The sequence below is a fragment of the Sebastes fasciatus genome, chromosome 19, assembly GCF_043250625.1.
Source record: "Sebastes fasciatus isolate fSebFas1 chromosome 19, fSebFas1.pri, whole genome shotgun sequence".
NCBI classification, from domain to species: Eukaryota; Metazoa; Chordata; class Actinopteri; order Perciformes; family Sebastidae; genus Sebastes; species Sebastes fasciatus.
The window spans coordinates 7,755,166-7,769,273 of record NC_133813.1 but is presented as its reverse complement, the minus strand read 5'-3'; the positions used below and the strand labels follow the sequence as shown (position 1 = coordinate 7,769,273).

General features: G+C 42.2%; 2 protein-coding genes across 5 annotated transcripts in view; both read left to right on the top strand.

Moving 5' to 3' along the window:
- spina (spindlin a) overlaps positions 1 to 14,108 on the top strand; it is a 391,527-nt gene that overhangs the window by 52,307 nt on the left and 325,112 nt on the right. The window lies entirely within an intron of this gene.
- LOC141757479 (uncharacterized) lies at positions 905 to 11,027 on the top strand. 4 transcript variants are annotated; one of them, XM_074617991.1, is made up of 7 exons: positions 905 to 1,233; positions 3,312 to 3,386; positions 3,775 to 3,916; positions 5,497 to 5,923; positions 6,510 to 6,752; positions 6,952 to 7,280; positions 7,554 to 11,027. In XM_074617991.1, exons 3-7 carry the CDS (start codon positions 3,783 to 3,785, stop codon positions 9,733 to 9,735), a joined length of 3,315 nt encoding a protein of 1,104 aa, XP_074474092.1. In that variant the 5' UTR covers positions 905 to 1,233; positions 3,312 to 3,386; positions 3,775 to 3,782; the 3' UTR covers positions 9,736 to 11,027. The 4 variants fall into 4 exon arrangements, with proteins under 4 accessions (XP_074474092.1, XP_074474088.1, XP_074474090.1 ...); XM_074617987.1 differs by having other exon boundaries at positions 3,312 to 3,390; XM_074617990.1 differs by lacking the exon at positions 905 to 1,233 and adding an exon at positions 1,350 to 1,367 and having other exon boundaries at positions 3,312 to 3,390.

The window sequence follows — 14,108 nt, the reverse complement described above, 5'->3', positions numbered from 1 at the left end:
AAAGGATTTAAAGAACAAAATTCACATGCTACATGCAAGTTACATGTAGCATGATCTGACATACAGCGTGCCTCGACTTGAACGGATATTGAAACTTAACTACGGCTTGGAGAGCACTTTGTTTGGACTTGCCCATCACGTGAATGATGCAACTTGCAAGCTATGACCACTGATTCGCCAAACCTGCTTGCTTGCAATAGCAAAATGTATGTACATATGTCGGTAAGCCTCATTGAAGAGAACGTTGCAGCGTTACTTTTATGTTTTTCAGTGCTAGCATGTTGAACCACGTGTACGGTACGGATCCTGCAACAGGACAAACTAGACCGGTATAGAGAAGAGAGACAGGAGCAAGCCCAAATAAACAACTACACTTTAGAAACAAGCCCCCCAAAAACAGAACCCCCAACTACCAATATTTGTAAGCAACTTTTCTGGAAAACAAGCCCAAAGTTGCTTATCTAACAAGTGGACTTGGCAACTCTGTCTATGAGAATAAGAACTAGACTTTTACTACATGAGCCCTGGATGCCCCCGACTCTATACTAAGAGCTGCTACACAATCATCACACTGATTGGCTGGTTGCCACGGGGAGTGTTGTCTGGAGGTGGAGCTTCTACTTGGATCCTCGTCAGAGTAATGTGTGTCACTCCTGTGTTTCAGCGTGCAGAATAACTGGTAAGCACACTGCACTGGTTTCTGATGGGCTCAGACGGGCTTACAGGCCGCCCTGTTGAGTCGTTGTAGTGGCACCTGTTGAATAAAGATTGATTTCACTTCACTTCTTTCGTCCAATTCAAGTCACTTATCTGCATTTTGCAGGCTGCTCATGTTTGCCGTTGCCTCACCCTGACACTAAATTTAGCGCTAGCAGCTCAGGATCGTTCAACGTGTGATGTAAAAATAGCAGGGAGGGAAGTCCGCTCACCAGACAGCAGATATACAGGACCGACTGAGTGTAAGCTGATAAAAGTTAACTGCAGAAACAGACTGAATAACGACAGACATTAATCATACGCGAGGCACGTTTAAACGCTCAGTACAGGATTTCGAAGTTAGACAGGCAGAGAGAAAGACAGGTACCTTCATAGCTACTGTTAAGATTAGAGACAGACAGGCCCAGTGACAGACAGACCGAGGACACATATAATAGTTCACCTTAATGTAAACTCTTATTGGTTACAGCAGCGGATGTAAACAGACTGTGAGAGAGAGAGACAGAAAGATATCAGGTAAGTCACAACCGGTTTACTGATTTCTTTGAATTTATTGAATTTTCTATCTTATTTATCAATTTTTTTGTTTAAATGTAAATTTCAGACTGCTACAGTTGCTGGGAGGAGTATTTCTTTCAGTTTCGAAGGAGGTCAGTTAGCGATATTTGTGCTAAGCTACATGCGCAGATTTAAAGGGGTGGCCCATGGGTGTATAAAGAGAGCTAGATACAGCGTTGGAGGCGGGCGCCCGTTCATTCCTATGGCGCATGAAGCTAAAATGGCTCGACTACCGAGTGATAAAGTACCCGGATCATCCGGCGATCTTCCGCATCCATTGGGCCCATAGAGCAGGCACACTAGCGTTTCTTCTAACCGCGCCTCCCAGCCCTCAATCTGGGTCTTATTCACATGATCGGAGGAAGGGAAATAACTCTGGATTCGGCTATTAGTGCATTTGACAACTTTTAGGACCTAATGATTTAAATAAGGGCTATTCAAGTGTTCGTACTGGGAAGTTATTTCACCTCAAAATAAATTGTCTGCTAAATTACAGACGTCTCTTTCCCAATGTAAGTCTAAGGGGAAAAGTATTTGTATATGATGGACACGGAAGTTTTTGTATCGCCGTTTGGTCATTACGAAAACTTGTTTCACAGCCTGGCGCTCTTCCTGGGGGCTTGGGGTGGCCGGGATGGCCAGTGCCACCCCAATAATCTGATTGGCTACTCCAGATGTGACCCCAAAGTTTCTGCTACGTCATTGGCTTTCACCTCACAATGGGGCGGGTGTTTTGGTTTTGCCTGAATTGATGATGCCATGTCATGCCGCTTTGCCTTTAATGCTGACTTCACACCAGGCAATGATTACACTTTTCTGTGGCAGGGAGGCGTATTCATGTGTTTCAGGTGGGAAGAAATTCTTTGTAACATAGGTCAACATATCACAGGATCTGTTTCACTTCGTGGCAAAAAGTTAAACTTCTCCCAACTTTTGTTTGGTTATTTTGGTGTACCATGACAGGGAACAAAGTCAATGACTTTAACGGCCTTAAATATGGTCAAAACCTATTTGTATATGTGTCCAGTAGGAGAGGTCCAGGATGTGTTTTAGCTAAGATGCTAACTAGCTCCATCAAAAGAGAAAAAATATCTAAAAGATTGTGTACCCCAGGAACAGAGACTACACTTGTATCCACAGTTGTACAAAACACTTCCGATGTTGAGATCACTGTTATTTGATTCTCAGCAGTTTTCATCAGGGGCCTTCTTCAATATCGTCATGTGCAGTGTGGCCTGACGCCTGAGCTCATTTCCTAATTTTGAGTCACCGTCATTTGGATAAGTGAGCCTCATTATCAACACAGACACTGCTAAGTCCCAGAATCCATCTTCCAGACAGACGGGAATTAAAGTCTATCACCTCTATTTTACACTGAGTTCTCGATGACACCTTGCATTTTCTGGCTTGTCTGTATTACAGTAGTTGTTTAAAGGACAATACAGATGTTTATCGTATATATTTCAGCTCATTAAGTATAGATGATTTCCCAAATCGTTCATCACTTTTTAGATTTCCATTTCTTGGTTTGACTTCATTTTTATAAAGAAATCAACAGATAGAGACTTAAAACAGATAATCCATCACAGCCATTGTGTTGTTATCTTTGCATGGTTATTCATTTTGAGAGCAGGAAGTGTTGGTGTGTTCAAAGACATCCTGACATCTGGGATTTCTGACAAGAGAAATGACCAAATTGTCATTTTTACAGCAGCCATGTTTGTTTGTTTTTCAATAAAAAGCCGCGAAATATTGACAAAATAAAAAGTTTACATGAAAATAATATAGAAAATGGTTTATGAAATGTAGCCATCTCATAATTATTAAATTGAGTTGATAGAAATTAGTTAAAGTTAAAATAATAATTAAGTATTAAATAATGACGAATCATCATTTTTAAATCTCAACCCCCACCAATAGAAGCAGTGTCTCCATCTTTACAGACTCATTGGTGTTTTCTTGTTGTTGTTGGTCCTGGAAGCACATTGCTGGCCTGGGTTTAATTTTAGAGTAACGCCTGTCGTGTTGTGTCACAGTTTGACCAGTCAGTCTTCAACAAGACACTGCACTGAGAACTGGACCAAAACTGGACTAATACATTCATCTATATTGTAAGTATGTATGAATATGTGTACTTAATGTTTCATTCGCATTTGTAGCAAGAGGAGTATCAAACAGTAGCACTGTTTTATTTTACATTTCATAGACTAAACATCTTGATTAATAAAAAAAAAAGATACCAACACATTAATCGTTAATGAAAATAATTAGTTGCAGCCCTGATGTATTACTTAAAGATGTCTGACAACTCTAGTTGGTGCTTGCACTGTAGTAAAATCAGCAACTGACCATCAAGTATCAGATGTCTGGAGATTCCTCACCAACGTTTGAACACACCACAGACACCCCACAGAGAGATATGAGTTACACTGTAGAAATAAACCATGAGTGACATGTTTGTTGCTGTTTCTGATGTTTTATTGCTCGTGTGTCTCTTAGGCGACAGGATGTTGTCAAAAAAGGAAGAGCGGAGGTCATTCAGCAACGGGCCGCTGAGAGACCAATGGGAGAAGAAAGCTCAGAGCCTGGCGAACGAGTGCAAACAGGAGGCTGAACGGAAGGAGAAGAGTGACCACAAAATGTGAGAATATGTGATGTTTGGCATTGTTTTTGTATCACAATCCTGACAGTTCATCATCCTCTGGAGATGAACTGGTTGTAAGATGTTTGCCGTACGTACTGAATCACCTGCAACTGGCTCTCACCTGATAACTCAAACTAAAGCCAAGTTCACACTACAAGACTTTAAAAGTTGTCAAATCGCCGTACAACACACTACAACTTGCTGTCTTGTAATCAGGAGTCTTTAAGTCGTTGTGGTTTTCACACTACATGACTGACCAGCAACAGGGGGGTCACACACTACAAGATCTTTCAACAGGAGGAATCCCCGATTAGTATGTCTGGTCTCCAAACTAAAAACAAGCGAAAAGTGACACAGGAAATTATGTAATACCATGCGCAAGACTGGATTTTTTGTTCATGCAATCAGCGTAACTTTCCTTGTAGTCATGCTTGTTGATGTTGTCGTTGGCACACATGTTCACAAAATAGCTTGTTTCAACACATCTTTCCTATTTATAGCCTGTTTCCAAGTGCAACAGGCGACTCCTACCCCAGATTTCCCGTGAACCCGGATCTCAAGGCACAGATGAGGGGAGGAGAGTGTCTGCTCTTTGCAGATGATGTGGTTCTGTTGACTTCTTCAGACCGTGACCGTCAGCATACACTGGGGCGATTTGCAGCCGAGTATGAAGCGGTCGGAATGAGAGTCAGTACCTCCAAGTCTGAGGCCATGGTTCTCTGCCAGAAAATGGTGGATTGCGCCTTGCAGGTTGGGAGTGAGTCTTTGCCCCAAGAGAGGGAGTTTAAGTATCTCGGGGTCTTGTTCACGAGTGGGGGTAAAGTGGAGCGGGAGATGGACAGGCGGTTTGGTGCGGTGTCTGCAGTTATATTACGTTCCAACCCTCACCTGTGGTCACAAGCTTTGGGTAGTTACCGAAAGAATGAGATTGCGAATACAAGCGGCCGAAGTGAGTTTCCTTTATACGGTGTCCTTCATAGGGTGGCTGGGCTCAGCCTTAGAGATAGGGTGAGGTACTCAGACATCCGGAGAAGAGACGCTAGTCCTTTGCGTCGAAAGGGGCCAGCTGAGGTGGTTCCGACATCTGATCAGGATGCCTCCTGGACGCCTCCCTTTTGACGTTTTCCGGGCACGTCCAACTAGTAAGAGGCCCCAGGGTAGACCCAGAACACGCTGGAGAAATTGTATTTCTCATATGCTCTGGGAACGCCTCGGGGTTCCCCAGGAAGAGCTGGAAAACGTTGCTGGGGTGAGGGATGTCTGTAATACCCTGCTAAGCCGGCTGCCCTCGCGAAAATGAATGGATGGATGGATGGATGGATGGATGGATGGATGGATGGATGGATGGATGGATGGATGGATGGATGGATGGATGGATGGATAATACACACAGGTGAAACTAATATTGTTAATGATGGCTTTGGTCCAATGGCAGTGGCACTTGAGAGTGCAACACAAATCAGCCGCTGGATTTGACTACTTTCCAGAGTTACGTTTCTCAGTGTCCTCTCATAATGTTGATACAGTATATGAGTTGATTTCATGTTTTTTTTTTGTTTGTTTTTTTTAATCTGCAGATCTCACTCAAAGTGGAATTATCACTGGTCACTAGCTTTCAATGGAGAATTCAAGAAGCTCACCAGCGGCGCAGATGAAGCGGAAAAGAACAAGTCGAAAATCAAATTCAAAGTCGTCCCCCCTCCTCCCAAACCCAAACATGAGCCCGCTCCTCCTCCGCCTCCTCCCAAGAAAGCAGCTTCGCCCAAACTTCGCATGGAAAAGCGTAAAGTTGTAGTGGACGTGTTCGGGATATACTGGAGAGACTCCTGGATGAGCCTCAAGCCTCCAAAGTATCTTTACCTGAAGGCCAAAGAGATGAAAACCAGAATCCCAGGATTCACAACCATAGAGCTGACAAACAACAGGGAGTACAAGCCAAAGGAGTACGGATCAGAGGAGGAATGGGTGTTTCCTGCTGATGAATGGAGTCACTCCTGGAAACAGGTACTGAGACTGACACAAACTGATGGCTTCACATTAAAATACACTAAAACACAGACCATTGGTCAGTTTTTGGTCATATTTTGGGTAAAGTGTGCGAGTCAGGTAAGATGTGTTTTGGTTAAATATACTCACTATTGCGAATTTTTGAGTATTTGGTGTAACTCACCTTTTAGGCCAAAAGAGTGCAGAGAACACTAATGCTGTATTTCCACGGCATGGTACGGCACGGCTCAACTTGACTCAACTCGCTTGGAACAGTACTTTTTTGTTTTTCCATTGGCAAAAGTTATGGATAGTACCTGGTACTTTATTCGTTCGTTATCACCTTGGTTGAGGTTCCAAGCGAGCTGAGCCGATACTAGAAGGTGCTGCATGGAAAGGCCAGGGTTCATGTTCAAAAGAGCCAGTGTTCATGTTTGAAAGAGCTGTCAATCACCTATTGTACAGCTTACAAATATCATCCGTCTCACGCTGATTTATCCATGACCTCCCCAGATCACGAGAGAAGAGACAACTGTTCGATAGGTGCAAAGTGACCAATTAACACTTGTAAATCATCTTTTGTCGTCCTTGTTTCATTGCCCAGGTGAAGAGCCCTGTCCAGTTGGAGCTCTCTGAGGAGAAACAATTCCAGTGGGAGATTTTGTTTGAAAGAAAACCGGTTTGCAAAGCTGCGATAGAAATATTTTTACTTCCTCCTTGGGCCGGTACTTGGAAGTTCATGAACTTTCCATTCAGACAGGAGAAAAAGTACTGGGATCGTATCTGGCCTAATTACCAACAAAACCTCAGCAACAAGTTTGACGAAGTACAACGACTAAAGGAGCAGGTGGGGATCAACATCATTATTGTTTTCTTGTTTTCTTTTTGCTCTTTCAACTCTGTTGGTCATATAGAGGCAAATTGAAACAGGGAATACTTACACAGAGATAGGCTAAATATCAGGTCAGAGGCCAGATGCTACTGAGCAACCTGGACACCAATATGTATTATTCTTATTAAAAATGTATGTTGTGATCATCAAAAAGGAGGAGCCCTTTGACTGGGAGGATTCGTGGAAACTGTCCGAGGCAGAACTTGATGACGACGTAGATGTAGAAGATGACGATGGCGATGAAGATGATGAGGACGATGACGATGATGATGACGATTACGATTACGGTGACGATGACGATGACGATGACGAAACATCAACTGGAAGCTCCTCCAGCACTGAAACCACAGTGATGACGAGGATAAACAACGTGTTCCTGCCCGGGTGGAGCAACTCCTGGCTGCTCTCTGCTGCTCCTCTGGAGGAAGCAGAAGAACGTCAAAAGAACTGGAACTCCTGCTGGGGATACAGCCAGCAGATCAGGTGGGTTGGTGCTGGTTGTCCCAATGTCTCTAATGTTAAAGCCCCCCCTCAAGTGTATTTTGACATTTCTATATTTCATATTTATTTGAGTTATTTCCTGTTAAGTTGATAAGCTACATTGTTTGAAAAATAACTTAATTTTGTGCTCAAAGTTTAAAAAAGAAGGTGGTTTCTAAAATGGGAATATGACGAATATGACTATAATAGAAGCTGCAAGTCATGCGTCATCCTCCCAGCTTGATCAAAATAAAACCCATACGATTATATCCACAGGTGGTGCATGGCTTCACTGCAGGCCCATCATCGACACAGTGCCATGCTGACTCGGAGACGTAAAGCCACAAACCTCCTCCTCACATCACAGCTGGACGATGAGATCACAGATAGCGCGGAGTGGACGGAGGCCTGGAAGACTCCAAAAAGATGGATCGAACCAGAGGATGACGAACTGGACGAGACGCAGGAGGAGGAGGAGGAGGAGGAGGATGAAGGAGTGGACAATGAGGAGGATGTAGAAGTAGATGAGGAGGAGGACAAGGATGAAGGAGTAGATGAGGAGGAGGAGGAAGAAGAGGATGAGAAAGAGGTCAACAATGAGGAGAAGGACAAAGAAGTACACGAGGAGGAGGATGTGGATAAGGAAGAGGAAAGCGAGGAAGAAGAAGAAGAAGAAGAAGAGGAGGAGGACAAAGAAGACAAGAAGGAGAGGGATGTAGAAATACATAAGGAGAAGGAAGACAAAGAAATTAACAAGAAGGAGACTGAAGGAGTAGATGAGGAGGAGGAGGAAGAAGAGGATGAGAAAGAGGTCAACAATGAGGAGAAGGACAAAGAAGTACACGAGGAGGAGGATGTGGATAAGGAAGAGGAAAGCGAGGAAGAAGAAGAAGAAGAAGAAGAGGAGGAGGACAAAGAAGACAAGAAGGAGAGGGATGTAGAAATACATAAGGAGAAGGAAGACAAAGAAATTAACAAGAAGGAGACTGAAGGAGTAGATGAGGAGGAGGAGGAAGAAGAGGATGAGAAAGAGGTCAACAATGAGGAGAAGGACAAAGAAGTACACGAGGAGGAGGATGTGGATAAGGAAGAGGAAAGCGAGGAAGAAGAAGAAGAAGAGGAGGAGGACAAAGAAGACAAGAAGGAGAGGGACGTAGAAATACATAAGGAGAAGGAAGACAAAGAAATTAACAAGAAGGAGACTGAAGGAGTAGATGAGGAGGAGGAAGAAGAAGATGATGAAGAAGTCAACAACGAGGAGGAGGAGGACGAAGACAAAGCAGGAAACAAGAAGAGCAAAGAGGATGAAGCATGTAAAAAGGGGGAAGAAAAAGATGTAGATGAGGAGGAGGAAGGCAAGGAAGAAGACAAAGAGGAGGAAGAGGAGGACAAAGAAGTAAAGGAGAAGAATAATGACAATGAAGTGCATAAAGACGATGCAGACGAGGAAGAGGTGGACGAGGAGAAAGAACATAAGGAGGACAAAAACATAAAACAAAATTGTGGGGACGATGAAGACGAAGAAGAGGAGGAAAAAGGCGAAGCAGTAGAAAAGGAGGACGAGGAAGAAGAAGCAGAAGAGGAGGAGACGGAAGCAAAAGAAAAAGATGAGATGGAGGAGGAGGAAGAGGAGGAGGATGAGGAGAATGAAGAAGTACATGAGGAGAAGGACAAAATAGCAAACATTAAGGACGAGCAGGATGAAGTAGACAACAACAAGGAGGACGACGACGAAGAGGAAGAGTCAGAAAAAGAGGAGGAACAGGAGGATGAAGAGGTAGACGCGAAGGAGGACAAAGTAGACAGGGAGGTGAAAAATGAAGATGAAGAGGAGGAGGACAAAGATGATGAAGCAGACAAAGACCAAGAGGAAGAAGTAGACAATGAAGAAGTGGATGAGGATGTGGAGGATGACGAGGAGGAGGAGACTGACAAAGAAGACGCTGAAGTAGAGGAGATGATGGTCAAAAAAGAGGAGGACCGCGAGGAAGTAGACGAGACAGAGGAGGACAACAACGGAGACAAAGTAAAGAAACGAATCAAACGCAAACCCGATGCCCCGCTCCATCTGCAGTTTCACAAACTGAACGTGTCCTTCTCCTCCTGGAAGCAGTCGTGGATGGTGGCGGTAGCTCACAGATCAGGAGATGAAGTTGAAGAGGAGGAGGAGGAGGAAGAGGAGGCAGAGGACTGGCAGGCTTGGAGAGAGTCGTGGAGGATTTGTCGCAGGAAGAAGCCGGACGAGGACGGAGTGGTGTGTTTCTCCACCGAGCACCGGAGTCAGAGATACGTGGGACTGATGCATAAAGAAGACGGTATGCCAAAGAGTGAATGGACTCTCAGCTGGAAGACGAACAAGACGGCAGCAAAGGATGTAGACACTGAAGAAGAAGAAGAAGAAGAGGAAGAGGAAGAGGAAGAGGAGGAGGAAGAAGAAGAAGAAGAAGAGGAGAGTTGAAATGTTCTGATAGCTCAAAGATTTGCCTGTAATTTGTGAAGATTGTTTTAAATGCTGGAGCTCAGGGAAGTTAGAAAGGCTGGGTATACAACCTAAATACTTATGGTACTGAATGTGTTAGAATGAATCCAAAAGCTGGCGTTGACGTAGTCTCGCGATACCAGACAATCGGAGATCTCCCCCAACCGAATGTCTGGAGATTTCTAAATGCAAAGTTGTTGCTAGAACGGCGGCAAGAACAGCTGCTAACAAACCTTCGCACCTTACATGTCCTGGATTCGGACAGGCCAATCACAACCGTTTATCTACCTATCTACTAACCTTTATTATGCCACGTCGGGATAACGTCATTGGTCCACGTGGCTCCGGGTGAGAAAGAAGGGAGGGAGCCTGAGATTCTTGAGGAATAAAACCTGCGATCGCGAGTCACATTCTGGAGCCGTTTACTGGCGGGACGAGAGAGATTATTTTTATTTTTTATTCCTTGAACAGCAGCAACAGTGAGTGAACCTTTTCCGCGTGTCTGTTTGCACAGTACTGTGAATGTGTTTCTGCTACGACAATGATTACAAGCACTGTACTGCTGCATGTCACCGCCCCAGTATAAAGGGCCGTCCTCAAAGGCCCTGATACACCAAGCCGATGGTCGGTCGTCGAACAGTTTGAGGCCGTCGGTGAGCGTCTGTCGGTCTAGTTTTTGCGGTGTGACCTGTGTTGTTGGCTCTACTCTGCCTACGTTGCCGGCTCTAGTTTAATCGCTAACATGAGGCAGTGACAGTCTTGCAATATGATGCACTTTAAGAGAGAGGTGACAGACGTTAAGGAAGAATTTGGCAAAAATATGTAGATAATGTAATGTGAGAAATGTTCAGGGGTGTAGATGTGAAAGACGATGCAGAGATCAGTCTTAACAGTTTGTATAGAAAGTTAAAGAAGATCATGTATAAATATTTAACTGCATTTAATTAAGTTATGAATCTTATATATATCACACAAAAGTCAGGTAAATGTTGAACAATCACACTGAAACAATAGCCCGACATTTTGTATCATACGATTTTTCACTGTCTTTCTTCTATGTGTGTGTGAAATGACAAGATCGATATCAATCTCTCTTAGTTAACGTGTTAGAGGTGGTAGTTGGTGCACTGGAGCCTCTAGACTAGGGGATGCTAGCAGGGCAACTCGTTTCTCCAAACTAAAGCCAAGTTGTTGTCAGTTGAATTGATCGATGCTGAATTATATTTGACAGGTAAATAAAATCCAGTGAATTGACTCTTCAACTTTTCCACCATCACAGTTGTATTCTGAATGTGTTTTATAAATCAGCCACCAGATGGAGACACAGAGTCACTGACTGCCTGTGGTTCATCTCAGCCTGCAGCTTTGTGGAGATTTATTTTTGTGGCAAACAGATTTTCTCTTCAGTGACTATTTTGTATGAAAGTGGAGTTTTATTACAGCATGCATAAGCTTCATCAGACTTTGGCTACACAGGCGATATTTGTGGCAGGCATTGTTGTTTTTAGTGTCTTTGGTGGAATAGTTGATAAAAAAATAAAGAGTGAAACTGCAGTTACTCGCTGTTTTATCAAGCTTTTTCTTCAAACCTTTATTGAGAATTCAGTACAACATTTCTAACAAGAAAAAAGTTTGATTAAACAGGTTAAATCTTAAATAAACTTCCACATAAAAAAAACCCAGAAATGTCAAAATAATGAAATAAAAGATGTAATAAATAAAAAATAATATAAATTAAAAAATAAATAAATAAATAAAGTTAATTTAGTGCAAAGGCTCATTCAAGAAGAAAAATAGAAAATAGAATCAAAAGTTTGATTAAAAAGGAAAAATCTTATATGAACTTTCACATTAACAAAAACAGAAATGTCAAAATAATGAAAAAAGGGATGTAATAAATAAATAAATAAATAAATAAAGTTAATTTACTGCAAAGTGTCATTCATACATTTCTATCCATAAATATAGTCTTTAAGTATTTTAGCTTGTGAACATCTGACCATTTAAGACATTTCTATATCAGATTATGCAAAAAGACTGGCAAAATGGGGTATTTAAATGTGAATGAAATCTTTTTGAATGGATATGTTTCATCTAGGAAAATCACACAGCTATACGCACACACACACACACACACCAATATCTGATACTCTTATTAAAGTTACCAATCAGTTGTCTCCCAATTTTGGGGAATATGATCTAAAATAGAGCCCTAACAGCATGGAGAACTTTCCATCAGTTCAGATAAAAAGACTGGTGTGAAAGTCAGTGCTTTGGTTGCTTTAGTGTCCATGACCACCAGCAGTCAGGAGGAAGACTTTCACTCTGTCTCTTTGCATCATCATATGAAGATAGAGTTGTGCTTTCTTTCATATATCTGTGTCTTCCTCTCCCCCTCTGTGTCTTGCAGCAGTCTGACAGCTTTCACATGCAGATTTCCTGTTGTGTTCAGATCAGGTTTTCCCTCCTGCTGCTGACTCTCCTGCTGTGTATTAGCATGAGATCAGACTGCATTGTGATGCTGCACCGATTACAAAATACCCATTTCCACCTCTGATTGTGCCTCAAAGCAGAGACAGATTAACCCGAGCTGAATGGAGAGGGGGAGGAGGGTTTTCCTCTGGTTTTCCTCCAAAAAACTTAGTTGAAGGATCCAAATACTGAAGCTCAGCTCAGGATGAATCAACATGCTCTACAAACTCTGGCACATTTACTGCTTTTTTCCGGGAAAATGTATACGTTAACAAACAATTATAAGAAAGAAAGAAGACAGAGGGGAAAAAGAGATACATGTACACACATTAAAAGTGCGGGAGAGTTGTAATTCATCATTCATAAGCAGAACAGATTGAAACAAGTACACATTTTATCTTTTTTTTAATCCAAGATTATGGATTAAAACATGTCCTTACCTCTCTCCACTAACATCAATATTGCTGGGCAATGCCAGACCATGTGGATAGAAGTTTCCAAGAAGCAAAAACCACAATCTGGTAATGATCCGGCCCTTAATGAATGTAGTATGCAATGAAAGCAATATGGTTTATAAATGATTTATTGAAATAATTCTTATGTATAATACTCTGTGTGGTAGTTTTTGAAATATTGAATAACATGTTAATAATATTTCTTATCTTTCGATATTACAAGCAAATTTACAAATTGGAAAGAACCTGATATGTCTAATGTTGGTGTCTGGGTGTGAAATAATGCAATTTTATTTGCCAAATTTGCCTCAGGGGGCTTTGCAATCTGTACAGGATACAACTCCCTCTGTACTTTACACTACGATCCTCTCATCGGATGAGGAAAAACTCCCCAAAAAAACCTTTTAACAGGAAAAGAATGGAGGAAACCTCAGGAAGAGCAACAGGTGGGATCCCTCTTCCAGGATGGACAGACGTGCAGTAGCTGTTGTGTGTACAGACAGAGACAGAGGCACATATCAGTGCTCATAGGACACAAATAACAGAGGTTTAAGAATAACTAACTAGCTGAAAGTTAGGGCAAAAAGATGGGTTTTAAATTTGGATTTAAAGGCCTCCACAGAATCAGACTGTCTGATGTCTATAGGGAGGTTATTCCAGAGGAAAGGGACTCCATATGAAAAGGCCCTTTGGCCTGCTGACTTCTTTTTCATTCTGGGGACAGACATGAGTCCTGTACTCTGAGAGCGGAGAGTCCTGATCGGAGCAAACAATTTAAGGATTATGATGGAGAAATAGAAAAATAATGCATCATGTTGTTTTCTGCAGTGGAGAAGGTACATGCTCCTTAAAGGTGGATTCCCTTTCAGCAGCAGAGTCATTAACATGTGAAGGCAGGACTGGATGGGTCAGTGAGGTTACTATACATGTGTATGAAGAGGGTTGGGAGTGGGGGTGGGAGGGGCAGTGAGAGAGAGAGAGAGAGAGAGAGAGAGAGAGAGAGAGAGAGAGAGAGAGAGAGAGAGAGAGAGAGAGAGAGAGAGGGCGGGGGGAGGTGCAAGAGAGGAGATATAATAAGGGAGGTTTTCCAAATTTTACCAAAAGCAACATCTTTCTTGTTTTCATCAATACCACTTCACTTTCGGTCTTTGTACTAAATGGTTTAGAAATACTTTTTTTTGCCAATAAAATCACTCTGAATTGCAGTTAACACATACCATTGCTGTCCAGTGAAAACTCTGCATCTCCAAATTCAACCATTTTAATGACTTTTTTTTTAGATAAACTGAAGGATTACATGTTTCTTTATCGTTGGGTAAATTATCTTAACTAAATCTTAAAAATCTTTAAAAATAAATTAATTTTTAAACATATACTTTATTGCAAGAGTGCAAAAGTAAAATTTCCAATTGCTGACACTATCTT

What these genes read in the sequence shown, in the direction of transcription:
- LOC141757479 (XM_074617989.1), top strand. Translation starts at nt 3,783, where the DNA reads ATGTTGTCAAAAAAGGAAGAGCGGAGGTCATTCAGCAACGGGCCGCTG. An exon ending in GAGAAGAGTGACCACAAAAT is followed by an intron (nt 3,917 to 5,496) that starts GTGAGAATATGT and finishes TTTAATCTGCAG; the next exon opens with ATCTCACTCAAAGTGGAATT. An exon ending in GGATACAGCCAGCAGATCAG is followed by an intron (nt 7,281 to 7,553) that starts GTGGGTTGGTGC and finishes TTATATCCACAG; the next exon opens with GTGGTGCATGGCTTCACTGC.